Source organism: Geotrypetes seraphini, chromosome 1 (genome assembly GCF_902459505.1).
Source record: "Geotrypetes seraphini chromosome 1, aGeoSer1.1, whole genome shotgun sequence".
Classification (NCBI taxonomy): domain Eukaryota; kingdom Metazoa; phylum Chordata; class Amphibia; order Gymnophiona; family Dermophiidae; genus Geotrypetes; species Geotrypetes seraphini.
In genome coordinates, this window is record NC_047084.1 from 410785349 (window position 1) to 410810427 (window position 25079).

General features: G+C 44.9%; 1 protein-coding gene across 3 annotated transcripts in view; it reads left to right on the top strand.

The window, feature by feature from the left end:
- RAD23B (RAD23 homolog B, nucleotide excision repair protein) overlaps positions 1–25079 on the top strand; it is a 245740-nt gene that overhangs the window by 103544 nt on the left and 117117 nt on the right. For all 3 annotated transcript variants that reach the window (XM_033918631.1, XM_033918623.1, XM_033918639.1), the window contains one exon: positions 15172–15227. In XM_033918631.1, coding sequence (XP_033774522.1) covers positions 15172–15227 — 56 coding nt within the window. The remainder of the gene's footprint in view (positions 1–15171; positions 15228–25079) is intronic.

Sequence of the window (25079 nt, forward strand, 5' to 3'; positions counted from 1 at the left end):
CAGGAAGCTCTCAGAGTCTGGGATTGGGCGATTCGCCACAACGCCTTCCTCAAGGCTGTCTACATTCAGGGGAAGGACAATGTCTTGGCGGACAACTTAAGTCGTCTCTTCCAGCCTCACGAATGGACCCTCCATTCCAGGCCACTTCATCAGATCTTTTCTCACTGGGGGACGCCTCAGATAGACCTCTTTGTGGCTCCCCACAACTTCAAGCTGCCTCAATTTTGCTCCAGGAAAGTTTACACTCCTCATCGTCTCAAGGCAGATGCCTTTCTGCTGGATTGGGGGAATCGCTTTCTGTATGCATTTCCTCCATTTCCACTCATTCAAAAGACTCTAGTCAAATTGAAATCCGACCATGCCACCATGATTCTGATAGCTCCTCGGTGGCCCAGACAGCCTTGGTACTCCCTTCTACTTCAACTCAGCAACAGGGAGCCATTCCTTCTTCCAGTGTTTCCTTCGCTGCTTACTCAGCATCAGGGATCTCTGCTCCATCCCAACCTGCAGTCTCTACACCTGACAGCTTGGTTCCTCTCAACGTAACTCCTCACCAGTTTTCCCAGGCGGTGAGGGAGGTATTGGAGGCTTCCAGGAAGCTTGCTACTCGACAATACTACTCCAAAAAGTGGACTAGATTCTCTTCCTGGTGTGTTTCTAATCGTAAGGAGCCTCAGCGAGCCTCCCTGTCTTCTGTATTTGACTATCTTCTGCACCTGTCTCAGTCTGGCCTCAAGTCTACATCCATACGAGTCCACCTGAGTGCTATTGCGGCTTTCTATCAGCCTCTACAAGGGAAACCTCTCTCTGCTCATCCTGTGGTTTCCAGATTTATGAAAGGACTTTTCCATGTCAATCCTCCTCTCAAACCTCCTCCAGTGGTTTGGGATCTCAACGTTGTCCTTTCTCAACTTATGAAACCTCCTTTTGAGCCTCTCAAAAAGGCTCCGCTGAAGTTTTTCACTTGGAAAGTGGTTTTTCTGGTTGCCCTCACTTCTGCTCGCAGGGTCAGTGAGCTTCAGGCCCTAGTGGCGGATCCACCTTTCACAGTATTTCATCATGACAAGGTGGTCTTTCGCACTCATCCAAAATTCCTACCTAAAGTGGTCACTGAATTTCATCTCAACCAATCCATAGTTCTTCCTGTGTTTTTTCCAAAGCCTCATTTTCATCCTGGAGAATCAGCTCTTCACACTCTGGACTGTAAACGTGCTTTGGCTTTCTACCTGGACCAAGCCACACAGAACTGCTCCTCAACTTTTCGTCTCCTTTGATCCGAACAAGTTGGGACGCCCTGTCTCGAAGCGTACCATCTCCAACTGGATGGCGGCTTGCATCTCTTCCTGCTTTGCCCAGGCTGGATTATCCCTTCCCTGTAAAGTCACAGCCCACAAGGTCAGAGCAATGGCGGCCTCTGTGGCCTTCCTCAGATCGACACCGATTGAGGAGATTTGTAAGGCTGCCACTTGGTCCTCGGTTCAAACATTCACCTCTCATTATTGTCTGGATACTTTCTCCAGAATGGATGGACAGTTTGGCCAAACAGTGTTACAAAATTTATTCTCCTAAGTTGCCAACTCTCCCTCCATCCCATTGAGTTTAGCTTGGAGGTCACCCACTAGTGAGAATACCTGCCTGCTTGTCCTGGGATAAAGCAGTGTTACTTACCGTAACAGTTGTTATCCAGGGACAGCAGGCAGCTATTCTCACGTCCCACCCACCTCCCCTGGGTTGGCTTCTCTGCTAGCTACCTGAACTGAGGAGACACGCCCGGACCATCGGGCAGGAAGGCACTGGCACATGCGCGGTGCGGGCATCTCAAAACTTCTGAAGTTTCTGCAAGCAAGAATGCTTGTGAGACGTCCGTATCGGGGCTCTGTCGGATGACATCACCCACTAGTGAAAATAGCTGCCTGCTGTCCCTGGATAACAACTGTTACGGTAAGTAACATTGCTTTCTGTCCCTTCCTGTCTTCTACCTATTATTCCAATATCCAGAACCTCCTTTTTCTTCTTACTGCATCCACCCTGTGTCCAGCATCTCCCACCTACTCCGTCAAGTCCTACTCAGTCAAATCTGCTTTTTTCCTTCACCCTACAACCTCCATGTCCAGCATCTTCCTGTGTTCTTTTTTTTCTTCCCGTTGCTGAGCCATCCAGCCAACCCACCATCTTTCCCCATCCCAGTGCCTCCCCTCTTTCCCCATCTTAATCCAGCAGATACCTTCCATCACCCTACTCCCTCCATTCCTTATTCAGCATCTTCTCCTTGTCTCTCTATTCCCCCTTCACCATGTCCAGCATATCCCCTCTGTCTCCCTACTCCCTCTACCCATGTCCAACATCTTACTTCTGTCTTCATACTCCACCCTCCTGTTCAGCATTTTCCATGTCTCTCTGCCCCCTGCAAGGTCCAGCATCTATCTTTGTGTCCCTATTCTTCCAATTCCCACCTAGTTCCAATAACTATCCTCCCCCATGGGGATCCACCATCTTCCTTCTGTCACACCAATCCCCCCCTCCTGAGTCTACCATCCCCTTCCAACAACACCTATATCACATTTTTCCCTCTCCTCATAATCCAGCATCTCTTATTTCCTTCCTTGGCTGCTGGCCCCGATCCACTCTTCCAACACTCGATTTCTATTAGCCCTGCCTTCGACCCCGATCCCGCTAAACTTGGCAGCAATAACAAAGCAAAACCTACCCTACCTTCAATTATGGTCCTGCTAAATCAGATGGCTAGAATGAAGAGTGAAGACAGAAGCCGCGGGACCTTTCCTCTTGCCTGAATTGCTATTCGCTACAAGCTCTGCCGGTCTCAATCCTGCCCCTCAAAAACAGGAAGTCACTTCAGAAGGGGCAGGATCAAGATCGGCAGAGCCTATAGCGATGCAGGCAAGAGCAAAAGTCCCGCGGCTTCTGTCTTTCATTTTGCTGGCCGCTTGTAGCAGTACCGTAGCTGATCTTAACGCCGGCCCTGGAAGGGAAAGGGGAAGAGACGCTCAACAGGAAATTTAATTCGTAGATCTCACCGGCCCTGCGCGGACCGGCAGAAATTTTCTGCAGACTGGCACCGGTCCATGGACCGGCGGTTGAAGAACTGTGGACTAGATGATAGGTATGTTGGCATGGATAAACAGTTCACTATCCACAGGAAATTTCCCGGCAGAACAAGGCCATATAATAATAACCCCTATTATAAAAAACACAAAAGAGCCACTCAACACCCCGTCTAACTACAGACTGATCGCAAGCATCCCGCTGTTCACCAAAATAGCTGAAGGGCTAGTTAATGCCGAAATCACCACATACCTAGAAAAATTCAATATCTTAAACGACAACCAATCAGGCTTCCGCCAGGACCACAGCACCGAGACCATCATTGCCGCTCTACTCGACCACCTTCATTCACTTTTCAGCCAGGGCACAAGCGCCTTGATAGTACAACTTGATCTTAGCAGTGCATTCGACCTCGTAGACCACTCCATCCTCCTAGACTGCCTTGCCTACATCGGCATCTCTGGCCAAGTCCTCAATTGGTTCCGCGGATTTCTAAAAAATAGATCATACAGGGTATTCAAGAATGACTCCCTCTCATACAGCTGGGATAATGCCTGTGGGGTCCCACAGGGCTCCCCCCTCTCCCCCACCCTGTTTAACATCTACCTCGCCTCCCTGGGAAACCTCCTGCAAAACCTCAAGCTCAAATTCTTCATCTACGCAGATGACATTACAATAGTCATCCCACTAATCAGCTTCACTCCAGAGTTGCTCACCTCTCTTTCAAGCTCACTTACTCAGATAGAACTCTGGATGCTATCCCACAGACTAAAATTAAATCCTGACAAAACCAAATTCTTCCTAGCTACCCCCAACGACAAAATCAAAGACACCACAATCCAAGTGAAAGGTATGGCCTTCCCCATCGAACAAACCTTAAAAGTATTGGGAGTCACCCTAGACAAACATCTATCCCTGGAAAAACATACTGATATTACGGTCAGGAAATGCATTTCAGTTCTTTGGAAACTACGCACCATAAAAAAATACTTCGACGACACCTCATTCCGCCTGTTGACTCAATCCTCCATTCTCAGCATCCTAGACTACTGCAACATCATTTATCTGGCCTCTACGAAGAAAACCATTAGGAGACTGAAACTTATCCAGAACACCGCCGTTTGCCTTATATTTGGCTTAAACAAATGGGACCACATCACCCCTTTTTACCACAAACTACATTGGCTACCCCTTGAATCTAGAATCCTATTCAAGTTCGCGTGCTTCTGTTACAAAACTGTCTTTGGGCTATCTCCGAGCTACCTCACCCCTCATTTCATCCTGAACTGCAACAAAAAGAACTCCCGCAGAATCAATCTTTTCGCCTTCCCCTCCCTAAAACTTTGTCACTTCAAAAGGTTCTTCGACAAAACCTTCGCCTTCCAGGCAGCCAAACAGAACACTTGGCTAGCCCAAATTCTGCTCAAGGCCCACTCCTACCTTGATTTCCGAAAAACACTCAAAACGCATTTATTCCACGCTCAATATCCCTAATCCCATCTCTTCCATTTCTCTCTCCCCTCCCTCAAACGACCCAACTCGCCCGGTCCCCTCCCCCCTCTTTTAGATCTCCCCCATCTCACTAACTCCAATAACCTACTCATTCCCCCCCCTCTCATGCCCATCTTTATCACCTCATTGCCTGTAATTATGATCAACTGTAACCATGATCAATTGTAATTTCTTGTTAATTTTGTTCCAATACCTTCTTTACTTGTAAAGATAGTTTATTGTAATTTCTTATTAAGTTTTGTTTAATTGATGTGAACCGCCTAGAACTCCCTGGGTATGGCGGTATACAAAAATAAAGTTATTATTATTATTATTTTCTTCAGCCCCTCTATACGAGTTAGTTCTGTGTTCTTATTTTACTTTTCTGAAATATACATTTCCCTTAATTATTACAAGAAAAAAAGCAAACAAACTTACACTACAATTTAAATACAGTGCTCCCCCGTGAATTTGCAGTCTGCGATTCGCAGTCCCAGTCATTCGCGGTATTTTCTGACTGCGAATGACCGGGCAGGAGAGGGCAGATGGAGAGGCAGGAGAGGGCACTTGAGCGCCGACGAGTGAAGGAAATCATTCACGGTATGCTCAGACTGCCTCTTCCTATACTAAAGTCGGGCCTCACCAATCAGGATCTGTGTACCAAAACAGCTCCTGATTGGTGAGGCCCGACTTTAGTACAGAAAGAGGCGGTTGGAGTATACCGTGAGTGATTTCCTTCACTTGCTGGCGCTCCAGCTGCCCTCTCCTGCCTCCCCTGCTAAAAACTGTATTCGCGTTTTACTGTACATCACAAACAAATCTCAATTTTAGCCCTCCTCTAGGGAGAAGAAAAAAAAAATTGAATAAGAAATTTATTTAAAAATTTTTTATACCATTTTATTCCAAAACAGTTTACAATAGTTACATACATAAAATATTGAAACAGGTCAGAATAGATAAAAGCAAAAGCAGAAAGATTCAATCCTTGCAATAGGTCAAATGGTCAAAGAAATGCGTTTTCAGCAATTTCCTGAATGAACTCCTATCCCCACATTTCTGAATTTGACCAACAAGGCCATTTCACATTTTTACTCCTGCAAATGAAAAGGTCATGGCATTCGTTTCCACATACTTGGAACTGGTCTTTTGTTTTCAACATTGCTAAATTTTCAGAATGCAATGATCTTGATGGTTGGTAACCAGATACCAAACTCTTGAAAAATTCAGAAATCGTACCATATAAAAATTGATGACATAGCATAATTACAGTTGTCGGAGATATGGGGTTATATGCTCATATCTTGGCGTTACGGTTATCAATCAAGAAAAATCGTAATCAAGATTTCAAAAGAGAACTCAAAACTGAAAAAGGCTTTAAATTACTTTTAAACTTCAATATATTCCCGAAACAAAATTTTCCTTTTGCAGAGAATCAAAAAGATATATATTGCTTGCCTTGAAATGTAACGAGACACTTATAAGGGGAGTGGAGAAAAAAATGCCCCCCCTTCACCAATACTCGGCTCTTCAAAGTAAGATGAGCCTTCCTCTGTAGCTGTGTAAATAAACATACATCTGGGAAGACTTGAATTTTCTTTCCACAAAAAAATTATTTTCTTCCTAAAGTTTGCTCTTAATACTATAGTTTTGTCCATTTCATTCATGAAGGTTACCAGCAGGTTGGCCCTAGTTGGAATGTTATCTGTAGAGTTTTCCAGGAAGTTAAAATCAGTACCTTCTAGTGGGAGGCTCTTGAACCAGCTCATCCTGCCGGTCACCTTGTAATAAATGTTTATTAAAAATGTAAAAACATTTCACTAAGACAATTTTCTATTACGCCTCTTCCAGATTCCATACTATAAGTGTTCAATCCCTTTCCGCAATCTGGGAGTTGCAGAAATCCAAACACTTGTTTGAGCACATGTGCTTCTCTTACCTTTGAAAGTGAGTTAGAACCCCTCAAAGTCTTCGATTTTTGTAAGCAATCCATGCAGAAGTCTTGTTGTGCTCTGCATCTTTTTCTTTTTTTTTCACTTAAGTTTTTTTTCCAGTAGTTTCAGTGCTGTGAGACCCCATGCAGTGTCCTCTGCTGGAGGGAAGGATGCAGTCCTGCGGAGTTGGACTGCTGCTTCATAGAGAAACTTCGGTGGATCTGTGGAGCCAGCCTGTTTGTGCCACCCTTTGCGGACTCGGAGGGGAGGTCCATTCTCGTGGAAGTTTACTTGCCCTCTGACCCTGACAGGGGTTTAAGCAGGCTGTATGCATCCTGAGTAAAATATCCCTTCGAGTTTCAGGGCACTGGCCGTATTTCCTGCCCCAGTCACGTTGAGAGTTTCTGTTGGGGCAAAGGTTACAGTTTGTGTCTGTCTAACTGGCAGTCCAAAGATCTTCAAGTTTGGTCATTTGGAGCAGTTTTTGAGGCAGAAAATCCCTTTCTTCCATTCATCTGCAGTATAACAGAGCTGGCAGGCAGGCACTTCAGACTGGAAGTACACACCTCCATTATTTCATATGGGAACTTCAGGGGTGGTCTGTGGAACTTTGTAAAACTTATTGTTCATTTTTCTTAGGGTAGGTCTCTGGTCTCCCACTTCCCCCAAACCCCAAATTACTATTTTCGGATTTTCTTTATTTTTGCCGTCTAGCGCAAATTCACTGGTAGCGGCCATCTTGGATTTTAATTGATCTTCTCCCCCCCCCAGCTTGATTTCTGCCTCAAAACCCCATGATTTTATTACAAAATTGATTGGAATGGACTCCTCAGCCCCTAATCTGTCGACCGCATGTATGGATTGTACTAAATTGTTGCTGGAATAGCATTTGTGTACTGCATGCCGCAGCACGTGGTAGGGAGGGGCGGGAGCTTCAGGATTCACCTCCTCTGGTTCCTCCAGGGCTGAGGAGCTGGCCTGTGTCCATGTTTTGAGATAAAAGGCTTGCCCATTGGCCATTCTGGACACTGGCGCCAAACATCTGTGTTCTGAGTCTGGGGATTCTTTTAGTGCTGCGTGGATGCCTTAGCTGGATTCAGCAGCGATTGCGGGAGGGGGGGGGGTGCATTTTACCCAGATTTCATTTGGCTTTTATGGAGAGCTTGGTTTTCAGACCCGGCTTATTTGAGAACCCCACCATCCATAGACTTTTTTTGTCTGTCTCTGTCCACCATTTCATGCTGATTCCCTGAACTCTGAGGACTTTCTTAAGAGATCAGACACCACATGTGACCCTTAAGGGGAGGAATGCTGGTCTAGTGCCTAACAATCAGTAAGCCTGGTACTAAGAGAGAGGCTATAGAGGCTCAGCATTAAAGATAGATTTTCAAAGCAACCTGTGAACTACTGTCTGGGAAAGGTAAACTGGGTTTCAGTAGGTTATATCATTGTAGTTCTCTCTTTTTTTAGCTCAGCAAAATCAGGCAATAGTGTAGCCTTTAGAATCTCTTTTGGGGTTTAATACAAAACAGTGTTTTAGGGGGGCGGAGCCTGATGGGGAAAGAGAGTAGACGCATGGAGTAGTAGCTCCTCCGCACCACCAACAATTTTGCTTGAATATCGTGGCTATTTCAAGTTCGTTCATACGATTTTACTTTACTTTTCTCCTTGCTTACTCAGTTACATGTCGTTGCCGAAAAATCCTAAAGGTGACTTGACCATGACTACGCTACCGAGCGGAAAGCGGCAAGAAGACTGACGCCCCAGATAAAATGGTGTCAAGCACGAGGAGTCAGTTGGATATTCTCATTAAAGAAATGAGATCCTTTCAAACTATTATGCAGGCGCAAGTGGAGGAAACAAAACTGGTGCGAGCGGAAATAGAATCTTTGAACAACCAGTTTGTGGATGCCAGACATTGGCTCGATGCTTTAGAGGAGCAGACCGCTACGCTTCAAAACAAGGTCCTCCTTATCGACAAACATGAAAAGATGATTTCTACACTACAACGCGATCTGGAAGATATCGCTAACCACAGTCGGCGGAAGAATAATAGAATCATTGGGATACCAGAATTGTCTGAGTGATCGAATATGACTTCTTTTCTCACCTCTTTCCTGCCTAAAATCCTCGGCCTAACTTTTGAGACTCCGTTGGAAATTGAGTGCGCGCATTGCATTCCTTCCCACCCCTCTGCACAGCTTTCAACTGCGAGGCCTATCATTGCAAAACTCCTACGCTTCCAACATGTGCTCCAAATCATGGCCGCAGCAAAATCGCACCCATAGCTGCTTCACCAAGGGAAAAAATTCTTCATTGTACCTGATCTTGAGAAATCCACTGCTAATAAACGGAAAGCGTTCCTTTCTTATCGGCAGGAGCTGAAAGATATTGGAGCCAAATATGGGCTCATGTACCCTGCGCGGATGAAGGTCACATACAATAATCGTACAACTTCCTATCTTGATCCAGCTGACCTCAAGGATTTCTTGGATTCAATCAAAAATGCCATGACCTGACTAAGTATTGATTTACCATCAGATATATTTCCAATATGGAATAGCTTTGCTTCTAATCTAGTTTTTGGTGTGGAGCTGCTGAATGCTCCTGGTGTTTTTCTCACTGTTCTCTGCAGGAACACCCTTGAACTGTTTGGTAATACACACTAGCGTGGGTACCTTTCCACACTCATGCTTTCTCTCTTCCTTTCTTCTCTTTTCTTATGATGATTAACATATGGAGTGGTCATTATACTTGTTATTTATGCTGTGAATTCACATGTGATTGTATATGCTCTTTGTCTTTTTCCTGTGACCATGGCTGACCTACACATATTATCATATAATGTTAATGGGCTCAATCACCCGATTAAGAAGACTAAAATTGCACATTATCTTACTGCTAAACATCCTGATAATAATCTTTCTCCAGGAGACCTATCTTCCCTCTCCCTCTTCACTTAAACTATCCATCAAGGGATATTTGTCCCATCTGTCATCTCCTGCTACGCCCAAAAGGAAAAATGGTGTTTCTATCTTGTTTCATAAAGATTTACCTATCACCATTTTGGCTCATAAAACTGATTCAGAGGGAAGGTGGTGTCTAGCCCAGGTTGTGTTGCATTCTGTGGAATATGTACTCCTTAATATTTATGCTCCTGTACTAGACCATCCTAACTTTTTCAGAGAATTGCAGACTGCTCTCCTAGAGTTTAATTCACAACCAATTATTATTGGAGGTGATTTCAATCAAGTACAGGACTACTGTCTTGACAGACTCTCCTCATGCAAATCACTCAAATCAAAATCTCACCAAGAATTACTTAATCTCAAATCCAACTTCTCCCTGATTGATCCCTGGAGGCTCTTAAATCCTAAAGGAAAGGAATATTCCCACTACTCCCTACCACATTCTTCATACACCAGACTGGATTATTTTTAATATCGTCCTGCCTTACCCACAATCTATCCAATGCTGTTATACATCCGATCACTCTCACAGACCACGCGACAATTTCATTTCATCTCAATATTTCTCCCCCAGTTTCTCACTCTCCTTCCTGGATGGCGACATAGTAGAGAAACTTAAATTATTCACTATCAAATTTTTTGAACTTAACTCTAAAGATCCCGATATCTGTCCCTCTGTAATTTGGGAAGCGTATAAGGCTACTCTCAGGGGTGAATTAATCAAACTCTCTGCCATGAAGAGAAAACTTCTGACTCTAAGAGAATTCGACCTTGAACGGACCATTGGGATGCTCGAGTCCCAGCATATATCTAATCTCACACATGACTCAACGCTTTATCACAAACTGCTGAAACTCAAATATGAATATAATTCTCTTACCTCTTATAAAGCCAGACAGGACTTATTTATGCTAGCTTCTGGACATTGCATTGGTGACAACATTATGGATAGACCTCTGGCTAGATATCTCAAATCGAAAAATAAAAAAAAATACATATTTCTTCCATCCAAACAGCATCTGGGCAGATTGTGACTTCCACTGACTCTATTAGAACTAATAAAAAACTGGCTAAACAATAATAAACTAGCTCTAAATACTCAAAAAACAAAAACAATGCTTTTCACTTGGAAAGGAGATATAACTTTAAAAATACCATTCACACTTGATAATACTCCTATAGAATCAGTTTCTCAACTTAAAATCCTTGGTGTAATAATTGATGCAGATCTTTCATTTCACAGCCACATTAGCGAAATAGTTAAATCATGTTTTTACAGATTACGGCTCCTTCATTCAATTTCGACCTTTCTAGATTCCAAATCAATCAACATTTTAGTTCATTCTCTAATTATCTCAAAATTAGATTATTGCAATTCTCTGTTTATCAATATAACTCAGAAAGAAAAGAGACGACTCCAAATTATCCAAAACACATCAGTTAAACTAATACACAAAGCAAGAAAGTTCGACCATGTTACCCCCTTACTTATTAAATCACATTGGCTCCCCATATCTCATCGAATCACCTTCAAAATTATATTTCTGGTACATAAGACATTGATCTTTAATGAACCCCAATTTATATCAAAAATGATTGTCCCGTATAATTCTTCCCGCTCTCTAAGATCATCCTCATCACAATTGTTATCAGTCCCCTCGTTGAGAATTATAGGCACAAGACGTAATGATATGTCCTCTGTGATGGCCCCTACACTGTGGAACTCTCTTCCAAATTTTATTAAAAGTGAAAAAGACCTTGTTTCTTTTAAAAAAATTTTAAAAACATATTTATTTCAAGATGCATTTGATTCATGAAATGCAATATTTTAAGGTTCTTTCATTTTCTCTCTTCTTTTACATTTAATATCTTTGTACATTTAAAATATTTTATTTTACCTCACCCCATTATTACCCAATGTGTTTTCCTTTTTATGTAAAAATTTTAACAAACAACGAAATTGTAACTTTTCCCTGCCTTTCCATTTTACTCTTGTTTGTCCAATTTGTTTGTCAGTTGTCTAATTTGTTCAAATTATATGTATTGCCACATTCTGATGGTTTTTAAATTGTACATCGCTTAGATGTTGTTATAAGCGATTCATCAAATGCAAATTAAACTTGAAACTTGAAAACTCTAAAAATAAAGGCGGGGGTTTGAAATATTAATGATTTAAAAGTAAGTAAACATATTTTAAATAAAATGCGATGTGCAATAGAGAGCCAGTGTGCCTCCTTGAGTAAGGGTGAGACATGATCAAATTTTTTAGCTTTGTGAATTATTTTAATAGAGGCGTTCTGAATAATTTGAAGACGTCTAATTTCTTTTTGCGGCAAGCCTTTAAATAAGGCGTTACAATAATCAATTTTGGAGATGACTATAGAATGTATTAGAATATTCAGGGATTTTGCACATAAAAATTTGTCGACTGAACGAATTTGGCGCAGTCTGTAAAAAGTAGATTTAACCACTTGGCTTATATGATCGTGGTATGATAATTTATTGTCAAATATTATTCCTAAGATCCTAATGTTTTGGGTTATCTGCAATAAAATGCCTTTAATAGAAATTGGAATAAGCGGTGTGCTACAGTCCTTCTATGGAAAGAGCATTACGTTGGTTTTATGAATATTTAAGGCTAGTTTATTAGCATCTAGCCAATGATGAATTTGATCCAGTTTGTCATTTATTGCTACTATTTCCTGTGTATTATTGGGATCAATTGGATGTAATAATTGTATATCGTCTGCGTAGGCGAATACCGAAAATCCAATGGATTGACATAGTCATAAAAGGAGCGAGGAAGATGTTAAATAAAATAGGAGAAAGTATTGATCCTTGAGGGATACCATAGGGTAATGAGAAACTGTTTGAGGTCATATTATTAAAGAAGACATTGGAGGAACGGTTTTCAAAGTAAAATTTAAACCAGCGCAGAACTTGATCAGTCACACCAACAGACTGAAGCCTATTTTTTAAAAGAGTATGGTCGATGGTGTCAAAGGCAGACGAAAGATCAAGAGAAATCAATATGACCGAAGAGTGGTGATCTAAATGGTAAAGTATGGTTATAGTCATACTGATCAAGGAGTGCTCTGTAGAATGATTTTGTCTGAATCCAGGATTCTGGATAGTGTTTTGGGTGTCATGTAGGCGTTATGCATGATAAAGTAATGCTTGAGTACCTGAATAAATTCATGTAAACCGTTCTGAGCTCTCCTGGGAGAATGGTACAGGAAAATAAATAAATAGATTGTGATATGGCGGCTGACATAGAAGGGCAAGCAGAGGATTTCCAGAACAGGGACCAGTCTAATTCACCATGTGATAAATTGAATTCTAGTTCCTAAAATTGTTCTAAAGTTGCATTAAAGTAATAAGTAATGGCCAAAAATCTAGGTACTTTGAATTTCCTTCTCTGTCCCAATGGGTTCACAATCTATAGTATCTACTAGTTTTTTAGCCCGTTACATTAACGGGTGTTAGAATAGATGTGTAGACTAAGGCATTTCTTTCTTTCTTCCTTTCTTTCTTAGGCATGGTGAAAAAGGAAGGGTGGAGTGGGGGGGAGGAATACTCAATTGGCATCTAAAGAGCATAAGGAAGAATCAAGTTAGAGAGGGGACATAAAATCTTAAATTGGAACTGGTGAGGGAGAGGTAACCAATGTAAGGACAGCGGAAGAGGGGTACAATAGTCGTATGGTTTTGTGGACTTTGGAGACATCATAATTCACATTGAGTAAGGCCTGAGTGAATGTTATTGCAATAATCAATATGGGAACGTACAAATGCATGCAGTAACATCTGAAGGGAACAGATGGAAATCAACTTCAGAGGCGAAGGGGCGGATTTGAACCTTCCGTTCGCTGCTCCCCCTCCCTCCCCAGCCTCGCTCGCTCCTCCATCCGTGCCGCCTCCTCCGAGATGGCGATCCAGGGTGGCCGGGTAATGGCGTACGCCACATGCGGCCACTGAAATGAAGGCCGCTGCAGCATCCCTCCCGATCTGTGCTGTACCTTTTCCGTCATCTGTGGGCGCAGCCAGTTGGAAGCAGCTACTCCGACCTTTACCGGGCCCTCCAGTAGCTCGCACTCCCACATCCCTGCCCTCCCAGCAGGGAGTTTTGAAAGCAGCTACACGCAGCAGCGCGAGGTGGAGAGCAGGGAGGCTGTTGTGACGTAATAACCGCGCATGCGCACTCTTGCCGGCACATCCCGACAGATCAGGGATCAGGGAACACGCGGCGAGAGTGCGCATGCGCACGTAATGTTTTATTATTATAGATGAAAGAAATAATTACTTAAATTTATCTCTATATAAAGAGAAATAAGAGGAAAAAGATAATACAATAAAGTTGATACTTTAGGTGTGTAAAAGTCACAACAGAAGGGAAAACTTCAATATCAAAGAACCCCAAAGAAAAATCCTAAAAATAAAAGCAGGAAAAAATAGCAAAAAGGGATACATCTTTGCAGTCATAAAGAGAAGAAAAATGGGCACACTTGCATGTTATGTGTCCTATATATGGCCATTCAGTTGAGGATGGGCTAGACAGAAACTCCAGTAGATGGAACCTAAGCACAGTACCGGCTGAGCTCTGGGTTTTTGACCCAGAAATATCTAAGAAAAAGGACAATTTAAATTAAATCATTAATTTATAATGAGTGTACGGTTGAGCAGACTGGATGGACCATTTGGGTCTTTATCTGTCATCATTTACTGTGTTCTGTTTCTACAAAGTCTAGCCCAGATGCATCACAGGAATTGACCCCGCAGGGCTGTATAGCTGTTCAGGATATGGGGATGCATCTGCATGGAAGAAACACTGTTCTTGAGATTGAGGGTCGATAGATACCCATTGCGACTGAACTTTTCATAGTTTGACCTAATGTCAAGTGATGCCATTCACAGAGGCACTGATGTTGGATTTCATTGGTACATGATGCTGGAAGCAGTGAGATCTTGGTGATTACTCTTCTACTTCCCAAATTTCTCTACTGGGAAAATGGCTCCTTGACAAGCTAACAGTAAAACAACATATGGGGGAACCTTCAAAGATTCAGTGGTCTAGCATCGCCCGAAAACTCCATTGAGGCATCTTTCACCGATTCACAGGCAGGTTTGACTATGTATGTAAGTTAGAATAAAAATTTCAGATATGTTGAAAACAACAATTGTAAATACCATCTAGTTATTTTTTTTTTCAGCACTTTCCAGTTCATAAAAATGCATATTGGATTCAATGGAGATGGGGTGGGCTAGAATGATATGAGCCTCGATTTTATTATGAACTTTGCTTTTGTTAAACCACTTTTGCAAACAAAATCTGTAGACTATAAATATGACCTTGGTTTTGAACCTAGATCACAATTTTATGTATGTCCATGAATTATGTTCCTTCTAGTCCAGCCATGCCAGCAACACTCATGGCTGAGAGGAAAAGATTGATTCCCTCAAGTCCTGCATAGGTGTACTCTTAAGGCAGCTGGTGGGGTGTCAGTATTTTACAACATCTGGGATGCTTTTAGAGGGGCTGTAGATACTGCCCCTACCTCACCCTCGGCTTGAATTGACACAGAGCAGGAGCTGGGTCCATTAATTGAATTTGGGTTTTTCCCGGTTAGTGCTGGCCATTTTGAGCATTTTAAAGTAATTTTTATCTTACTGTGATGTGTTGTGTGTTTTTTTTTATTTAATTGTTTTTTTGTTTTGCAGCTCTCTTGTTGACTCCATTCAGTCGCACCTTTTTGCAGATGCTACAAGTGCACTTGGTAAGTTGAAAGCAAATATTTTTCACTTGTGTTTATGGAAAGGATGAATACTAACTCATGCCTTCACTATGTAGAGTTAGGGAGTTTAGTATAATTAAATTGAAGTACGTTAGTATACTATGCTGTTTATGGCTGGGCCACATTTTCTTACAGCACAACATTAAAATATATTTCCTGTATTGCCTGGTAGACTGGTATGGTCCTTACAAATGGGTTATATACCTCACTGCTACCAGCAGGTAGAGACTGAGAACAAACTTGTATATCAGGATAGACTTCCCCCTAGCAATCCAGTTTATCTCAGTCTCCATAGCATGTGGCAAGACTAATTCGCCTCTACCATCTTTCCCGGTACTGAGGTCAGACTCACCGTTCTGTAGTTTCCCGGGTGTCCCCTCGAACCTTTTTTGAAGATCGTGTAAAATTTGTTACCGTCCAGTTCTCTGGAATCTTTCCCGTTTTGATTGACAGCAGTTCAGCTATGGTCCCTTTCAGTTCCTTGATGACCCTTGGATGGATGCCATCTGGTCCCGGGGATTTATCGTTCTAGAGCAGGGGTGTCAAAGTCCCTCCTCGAGGGCCGCAATCCAGTCGGGTTTTCAGGATTTCTCCAATGAATATCCATGAGATCTATTTGCATGCACTGCTTTCATTGTATGCTAACAGATCTCATGCATAGTCATTGGGGAAATCCTGAAAACCTGACTGGATTGCAGCCCTTGAGGAGGGACTTTGACACCCCTGCTCTAGGGGAAAGGAAGGACAGGGGAGATATGATTCAGATGTTTAAGTACTTGAAAGGTTTTAATGTAGAACAAAATTTTTTTAAGTCGGACGGAGCTTGGACGGGTCCTCTTTGGGGATCCGTCTGACCTCGGGGGTGTTAAACCTGGCAGGTCTCATGCTGGGTCCCTCCCCCCACCTTCCTTCACCTCCCCACATTTTTGTAGAGGTGCCTCAGCTGGCAGCCTGACCCCCTGGTTAGTCAGCTTTCCAGCTTTGAGAGCCATGGAGTCTGTTCTGTTTAAGTTAAAAAGAAAAAAAAAATCCTGAGGGGTGCCGGTCTAAAGGGCTCATTTCCTTTTAAAACTGCCTTTTGTTCTGTATTTTTCTCATCTAACTGGCATTTTTCTTTCAGCTAGGGTGGTTTTCAGCACTATGAGCACTTTTAAAGGGGAAAAAATGCTCATTGCGCTCCAGACACGATGTACTAGTAGCCGGCCTGTGCAAGCGTTGTGCAGCCAGAGCGGTGGGGCAGTCTCGTTGGCAGCGGATGCCGGCAGCCAGGGCTTCACCCGACGGCCACGCGGAGGGTTCCCCAACCGCTGACGGTCAGGGGGAAAAGGATTCCCTTACCGCCGGAGTGGCTGAGGATTCCCTTTTTACATCGGTCAGTTCCTTGGCCTCAGCATCAGAAAAGTCCCAGGCTTTTCAGACGCAGCAGGCCATAGGAGCTTCGATTTTGGCGGTTTCAGGTCCAGTTTTGGGCGGGAGCCGCCTTCATTTCTGTTACCTTAGGTGACCTTCCCCCTGTTCTGGAAATACAGGGGCAAGGTATGGCAGGGTCCCCTGCTTGGGCAGGGAGTCCCTAGGGGCTGCTGGGGGTTTTCCTCTCTGAATTTGTTAGCACTTTATAAAGCTTATGTGCTGGCGGCTGCAGGTTCCGTGTCCACTTTAGGGGAGGGGGGTGTTGCCTCAACGTCTTCTCCTGTGTGGCCCCATGCAGCAGCGGTTTTGCCCCCCTCTACTCCTCTCTCGTCCAAGTGCCCGAGGGTTTCTTGGGATGAGAATTTTTACCCAGAGGAGCAACATGTTATTGATGATGACTGGGTCACTTGGAGAGATTTCCAGGATCCTCTTGGGATCAGATTCCGCCAGCGAGGGGTTCAAGCACTCCCTGCTGGCGATGATGTGTCTTTGTGCATTTTTCAGTGGGAAGAGCTTCATGAGCTAATTCTTCAGGTCTCCTCGGTTTTGCACTTTGAGGACCCGCGTATGGTAGACACCTTGCTTAAGGGGAACTGCTCTGCTTCCCGTTCTTTTCCTATGCATCAGGATATTTGGAACATTATGCTTGCACAGTGGCAGGTGCTGGAAGCTCCCTTTCGTTTTGCACGCTCCATGGCCCGCTTGTATCCCATTCCTGAAGGGGATAGGGACACTCTGAAGTTGCCTGTGGTGGACGCAGTGGTCTCGGACATCTCTAAGAGGCATACTGTGCCTGTTGATGGCAGTGTGGCCTTGAAGGACCCTGAGAAGAATAGGTTGGAGTCCCTCCTAAAACAGAGTTTTGATGTGACAGCTCTGGCGGTCCAGGCGGCGATGTGTGGTGGGCTGGTGGCTCGGGTGTGTTTTCGCTTGGTTGAGAAATGTGCTTGACAGTAAATGTGAGGATTGGGAATAGCTAAAGCGAGAAGTGGCTAAGATTGAATTGGGTGCGTCTTATCTTTCAGATGCCATGTACGACCTCTTGCGAACTTCTGCCAAGTTGTTGGCTTTTGCAGTGGCAGCTCGCCGTACCTTGTGGCTTTGCGCTTGGTCAGCAGATTCGGCGTCCAAAGCTAAGTTGACAGTTTCCCTTTAAAGGATCTTTCTTGTTTGGTGAGGACATGGACAAGTTGATTCAGACTCTCACTGATTCTAAAGTGCTTCATTTGCCTGAGGATAGTTTTAGGCCGCTGGCTCGAGGTGGTGGTGCTTGTGGCTGTGGGCTTGATTTCTGCTGCTTCCGCCCTGGTCGAGGGGCTGCCTCTTTTCAGTCTCGTGGGCTCTCCAGAGGCAGGTTCTTCAGCGCATGCAGTCCTTTTGTGGGGCCTGCCGGGGTACGGGTAGCGCCCCCGCCGGGTCCCCTGCCGCCTGTCTTGTCCAATGATGCCTTTGTGCTTTGCGATCTTGGGGCAACATCATCAGTTCTGTGCACTTCCCTTTGGTCTGGTCACAGCTCTGCGGACGTTCACCAAGGTGATGGTTGTCACAGCGGCGTTGCGAAAAGAGGACATTCTAGTTCATCCCTACCTGGACGACTGGTTGATTCGAGCAAAGTTGTTCCAGGAAAGCACCCGGGTCCTGGCTCGGGTGGTGGAGTTTCTGCAGTCGCTGGGATGGGTTGTCAACCCTTCCAAGAGCCAGTTGTCTCCATCCTGGAGTATCTAGGAGTGCTGTTCGACACCTCCTTGGGAAGATCTTCCTTCCGGAAGCCTGGGTAAGCAAATTGAAATCTCAGATTCACCTGCTTATGGCATCCTGGTGTCCTCGGGTGCAGGATTTCCTCTGAGTCGTGGGGTCGATGGTGGCTTCCCTCGATGTAGTGAGGTGATCGCAGGCCCATGTGCGTCCTCTTCGGTATGCTTTTCTTCGGAGGTGGTCGCCTCAGAGGCTCAGTCTGGATCATCCTATTCGCTTTCGGGCTTGGCTCGGTGCAGTCTTTGTTGGTGGCTCCAGACCTCCCACCTTGTACAAGGGGCGAGTCTGGACCAGCCGCAGTGGACGGTGCTGCTCACGGATGCCAGTCTTCTCGGTTGGGGAGCTCAGTGTCTAGGTCACTCAGCTCAGAGCACCTGTTCCACAGAGGAGGCTTTTGGTCGATCAATGTCTTGGAGACCAGAGCCTGCTAGCACTGTTAGCCTTCCAGGCCTGATGGGCAAGTCAGTCAGGGTTCTTTTGGACAATGCCATGGCGGTGGCCTATGTCAATCATCAGGGGGACACCATGAGCACTTTGGTGGCACAGGAGGCGGCTCTGCTCATGGTCTGGGCGGAGCCTCATTTTCAGGAAATATCAGCCTCCCACATAGCCGGAGTGGAGAATGTTCAAGCAGACTTCCTCAGTTGTTACGTGCTAGATCCCGGAGAGTGGTGTCTAAGCCAGTGGCCTTTCAGTTGATAGTACAGTCTTGGGGGTTGGCCCCTCGTGGACCTAATGGCCACAAGTGTCAACGCCAAAACACCCCTCTTCTTCAGTCATCGCAGAGATGGTCAGGCCGAGGGCCTAGATGCTCTGGTTCAACCATGGCCAATGGAGGGGCTGCTGTATGTGTTCCCTCTGTGGCCATTAGTGGGCAGAGTTCTTCTCTGCATAGTTCGACATCTGGCCTTGTGGTTCTGGTGGCTCCGGATTGGCCCAGGCGACCGTGGTATGCGGATCTGGTGATGGATCCTCTTCTTCTTCCTCTCTTGGATGACCTTCTGACTCGGGGTCCCATTCCATTGTTCAATCTGGGTACCTTCTGTCTTATGGCTTGGCTCTTGAAAGGGATCGCCCAGGTAAGAAGGGGTATTCAGATAAAGTGATCTCAACTCTCTTGGAGTCCTGGAGGCTTTCTGCCTCTCAGGCTTATGTGAGGGTTTGGCGTCTATTTGAGGAGTGGTGTGCTGTGTGTGGAGTGGTCTCTTTTTGTTCTTCCCTGCCTACCATTTTAGAATTCTTGCAGGATGACCTGGAACTGATTTGGTCTTCTCTCCGGGTTCAGCTTGCAGGCTTTCCAGCCTTTCGTGGGTTGTTGAAAGGTCAGCGTTTGACTGCCATTCCTGATGTGATTAGCTTCTTGTGGGCGACCAAATTGCTCAAGCCTCCCGTACGACCCTCTGTTCCATCTTGGGATCTGAATCTGGTTCTATCAGTTCTAGTGTACCCTCCTTTTGAACTGTTGGGTGACTGTTAGTTGAAGGACCTTACTCTTAAAGCGGTCTTCTTGATGGCCATTACTTCTGCTAGACGTGTTTCTGAGCTACAGGCTTTCTCTTGTAGGGCTTCTTGGAGATTTCTAAGGAGCGGGTTGTCTTGAGGCCTGTTCTTCCTTTCTGCGAAAGGTAGTTTCTCCTTTTCATGTCCATCAGGCAGTGGTCCTCCTGGTGTTGGGTAGCCATGAGGGCTCTTTTGAGCAGAGACAAGTTGGATGTTGGTCGGGTCCTTCGCTCTTATGTGCAGAGGAACCAGGAGATCAGGAAATCAGATCATCTCTTTTTCCTTCTGGCGGGTCCTTGTAAGGGGAATGGCGTTTCTAAGGCTACTATTGCATGTTGGATCAAGGAGACTATTGCTTCCACTTATCTTCTGAAGAAAAATTCTGTTCCTGAATTTCTCAAGGCTCATTCCACTAGGGGTCAGGTAGCTTCTTGGGCTGAGTCTTCTCTAGTGCCTCCAGTGGATATTTGCAAGCCTGCAGTTTGGTCTTCCCTGCATTCCTTTGTCAGACACTACCATGTGGATGTTCAAGCATATCGGGACGCGGTATTCGGTGAACATGTTCTGGTGTCGGCCCTTCGGGGGTCCTTGATGGGTACTGCTTTGGTACATCCCATTCATAAGGACTATACCAGTCTACCAGGCAATATAGAAGGAGAAATTAGGTTCTTACTTGCTAATTTTCTTTCTGTTAGCCTGAAGACTGGTATAGTCCCCCACCCTATCTGTCTTTGTGCGGTGATTGTGGGTTTTTGTTATGCTCGTATGCAGATTTTGGGTTTTCTGGGGATCTTTTGAGCCTGTTTTCAGGCCAGGAGCATTGATTCATTTTAGATATACCTGACTTTCCCAGACCATTGAATCTTTTGACATCATATCGGCAGTTTTTCCTTCCATGTCAAAGGCACCTTGTGGATTCAAGTAGTGCACTCTGCCACAGGACCATTTCAGGAAAGGATCCACATAACTGGTGTGTCCAATGCCTAGGTCCTGAGCATTGGGCTATTTCTTGCACATTGCAGAAGAGGCCACTTGAAGCCAGGAAATTGCAGTTCTAAAAACTTTTCGGTTTAGCTTAAACTGCATCGACTATGGCTGGAGATTCTGACATTCAACATTGCTCAACGCTGGCATCAACACAGGTACCGCTGGCTTCAATAACACTCTCCAGTTCTTTGTTGATTCCAGCTTCATTAGGGAAGACTCATAAAATAGCTAAAAAACATAAACATCTCTCCCCTTCGACAAACATCAACATCGTCCCATGCGTCATCACCATTGACACATCCTAAGCGTCAATGCACCAATACCAGAATGCCATCTTTATAGTTTATCTCTCCTCTGAGGCATGCCCTGACATTGAGGTCCCCAACACCTAGACACCCAATGCAACCAGCGTCTAATGTACCATTGTCAACAATGGTACCGGCACCCTTTCTTCAGGAAAAGCTTTGAATGCTGTTGCAGAAAGAAATAACTGAGCTACTGCAATTGCATTCTGTGCCAACTCCTCCCTCCATACTCTTTTTCTATACTCAGCCTCAGCTCAGTCTGAGCATCGCCCGAAAACTCCATTGAGGCATCGAAACATGACACTGAACATCCACATTGAGGCATGCATCGTCATTGAGGGAGCACAGTTCATGTTGCTTTCAATACTCCTCTCGACTTTATCACACTCATCTTGATGCTTTTCAAGACGATCTCCTCGATGCTGTCTTCAACGTTCCTCTTGTTGATCTCAATCTCTGAGACCTGACGTCAAGGAGTATGACTCGACAATTTTGCATGAGGTAAAACTCTTTATAGTTTATAAAACTTTCCTTTAACAGTTAAAAGGAAAGATATATAAACTATAAAGAGTTTTACCTTATGCAAAATTGTCATTTCTTTAATGGCAGATAGACAAGGGCGACCCCGGTCGACATTGTATATCTCATGAACGAATACAGGATGTCTGGGGCGGTACTTGGAAAAACCTCCCAGGAAAGGGATGCCTCCGAGGGTCGCGGGGTTCCTGCGGGGTTGGATCGCAGTGCACTCGAGCCGCGAGGGTAGTCTCCTTCTCCTTACCTGCCCTGTCGCAGCACACAGCCGAACGGAAGTCTTCCTGATGTCAGCGCTGACGTCGGGAAGATTTCCGTTCGGCTGTGTGCTGCGACAGGGTAGGTAAGGAGAAGGAGACTACCCTCGCGGCTCGAGTGCACTGCGATCCAACCCCGCAGGAGCCCCGCGACCCTCTGAGGCGTCCCCACGGGATCCCCGCCACCCTAGGGAGCGTCCCCACGGGATCCCCGTGACCCAAAGGGGGAACCCGCGGGAATTTCCGTCATCCCCGTTCCCGTGCAGCTCTCTACTCCAAGGTAGGGAGAACGAGAGGGCACTCTCTAAAGTTGAAAGGGGATAGATTCTGTACAAACATAAGGAAGTTATTCTTCACCCAAAGAGTGGTAGAAAACTGGAATGCTCTTCCGGAGTCTGTCATAGGGAAAAACACCCTCCAAGGATTCAAGACAAAGTTAGACAAGTTCCTGGTGAACAAGGCTTTAGTGGTAGTGCTGGTTGTGCTAGTATCAGTTAGGACGTTGGTCTTTGACTAGAGGGCCGCCGCATGAGTGGACTGCTGGGCATGATGGACCACTGGTCTGACCCAGCAGCGGCAATTCTTATGTTCTTAAGGGAATTAAAGCAATCCATTTTTACCTTGACAGAGACCAGCTTTAAAATACACAGACTTGGCAGAGAACGGACAGAGCCAATGAATTTCAGTGTATAAAGGCATAAAGGGAGGAATTCATCAAGGGATGTTGACTGATCTAGCATGGGCTAAATGCTAAAATGCCCATAGGAATATAATGGGCATCTTAGTATTTAGTACACGCTAAATCTATTAGCCCCTGTTGATAAATTCTCCCCTCTAACTTAAGAAAATAATGCTTATTTCACTAAGTTGTAAGCCTGAACTTTTATATGTAAGTTTATTACCCCATTCATTGAACAACTCCTGCAAACATCTCATCCCAAAAAACTATCCCAGTCTTCTCCACTATCCCAGAAACTTCCTACCCAAACTGCTCCACCATCAGAAATTAACCCATACAGAGGTTGGAAAGAATTCCATGAGTCAGAAACATGATGGCAAAATAAAGGCCAAATGGCATCCAGTCCGGAATAGACGATTCATCACAGCTGCTTCATCACGGCTGCAATAAAACGGCCGTGATAAATCTTCCCATTCTGGTAGGAGTGCTCCAGGGAGATTTGCTGGACTGAATCATCCCCTTGAATCGGGGCCTGAATAAGTTGCTTTTGGGAGAGGTGGGGGGGCCTAATCATTCCCTTGAATCGGGGCCTGAAAAAATGTTTCAGAGAGAGGTGCTGGACTGAATCAGAGGAGCGGAATGGGATGATTATTGATGATCACCCCTTCCTGTAAATAAAAAAACAAAAAATAAAAGCTGCAACAACCTTACGGTAGAGAGTTGCGCAGGGTCAGAAATCAAACCTGTCCCCAGTCGTGTCTGCTGGAATCAAATCCATCCCCACCTGTCCCCATAAATTTCAGAAGTAGTTATTTCATTTAAATATGCTACTGAATTAAAGGTTCTGGTAGGACCCATTTACAAATAAGCCATGATACTTTATTAATTTGGAAATATTAATTGGGAAGAATACATACTTTGTAAATGGTTCTGTGCCAGAGTATTTAATGTAAATATAAAACGTAAATACTGCAGCTGATAGGCCCCTCAAGCTATGTCAGCTGAGGACTTCTCTGAAGGTGGCTGGGAGTCTCTTTTGCCAAGCTTGGCAGGCAACAGCAGTGTCCAAGTCATAAATGCTGGCACCTCAGTGGCTCAGAAATGCTGCCAGCAACTGCTATGCTTGTTTGAGGGAAGTTCTGGTCGCCTTTGGAGGAAGGAAGTCCTCAGCTGGCAGTGCTTGGGGGATTCCCACCAGCCACAGCAAGTGTCAGCAAGTACTTCAACACTGGAGAAATAAAACCAGAAATGTATTTCCTTTTCTGTTGAACACAATACAAAGACATCTGCTGTATACATTTCCCAAAGCTACCATGTTTCAGTCAATAAATTCCTTTATTTTTTACCTTTGTTGTCTAGAGATTTATTTTTTCCATCAAGTTGGTTCGAGTTTTTCTCTGCTTTCCTGTCTTCTGCAAATTCTTCTTCAAGCAGTTGCTATCCATTGGTTCCTCCTACTATCTTTCCTCCCTTTCATTGTACAGCATCCTTACTCCCTTCTATCCTGAATCATTTTCCCTCTTTTTCACCTCCCCACTCCTGCACAGCATTTCTTCCTCTTTCCTCCACCACCATATGCAACATGTCTCACCCTCTCTGTCACTGTCAGTATTTCTTTCTCATTCTCTCCCTTACTGCAAAGGGAGTGGGGAGGGAGGAGGGATGCTCCTCCTGCTACTGCCACATCCAACATTTCTCCCTTCCATATCCCCTGGACCATGTGCAATATCTTTCAACCCTGGCCACCTGCACCATGCCCAACATTTCTTCTTTTATTACCCTTCTCCAGCACCATGCCACATCACTCCCTCCATTTCCTCCACCACTTTGTCCAACATTGCTCTCTCTTGCATCCTTTTCAATCTGTGCCACTGTTCCCTCTCCACCACCATATCTAGAATTTCTCTCTCTCATCTCTACCTCTCTCATCTCCTTCCCTATGCCTAACAATTCTCCTTTTTTTTCTTTCCCAATGTGTACTCTTTCACTCACATACTCATGCCCAACAATTCTCTCTTTATATACTCTCCCCCACCTTAGCATCTCTTTTCCTCCTGTGTCCCAAGTTTGTGCTCCCTACCTCCCTTCTATCCTAAGTTCATGCACCCTCCCATCTTTCTTTGTCCAAACATGGTCCCTCCCGCGTTTGTTCCAAGTGTTTGTTCCCCTCCCGTGCCCTAATATGTGCCTTGCCCCTCCCTTCTCCTTTCCTTTGTCCTACATTCATGTTCCCTCTCTCCTTCACGTCCCAACGCACTCGCTTGCTCCCTCCCTTCTGTGGCCAGGTTCGTGCTCCCCCTTATACACACCCCTCCCTGTGGATGTGTATCAGGGCCATTTAGGTGGGCCTCCTTCAGCTGCCCTTGCTTTTTCGCAGAGCCGAGAGTAGTGGCTCCTGCATGTGGCT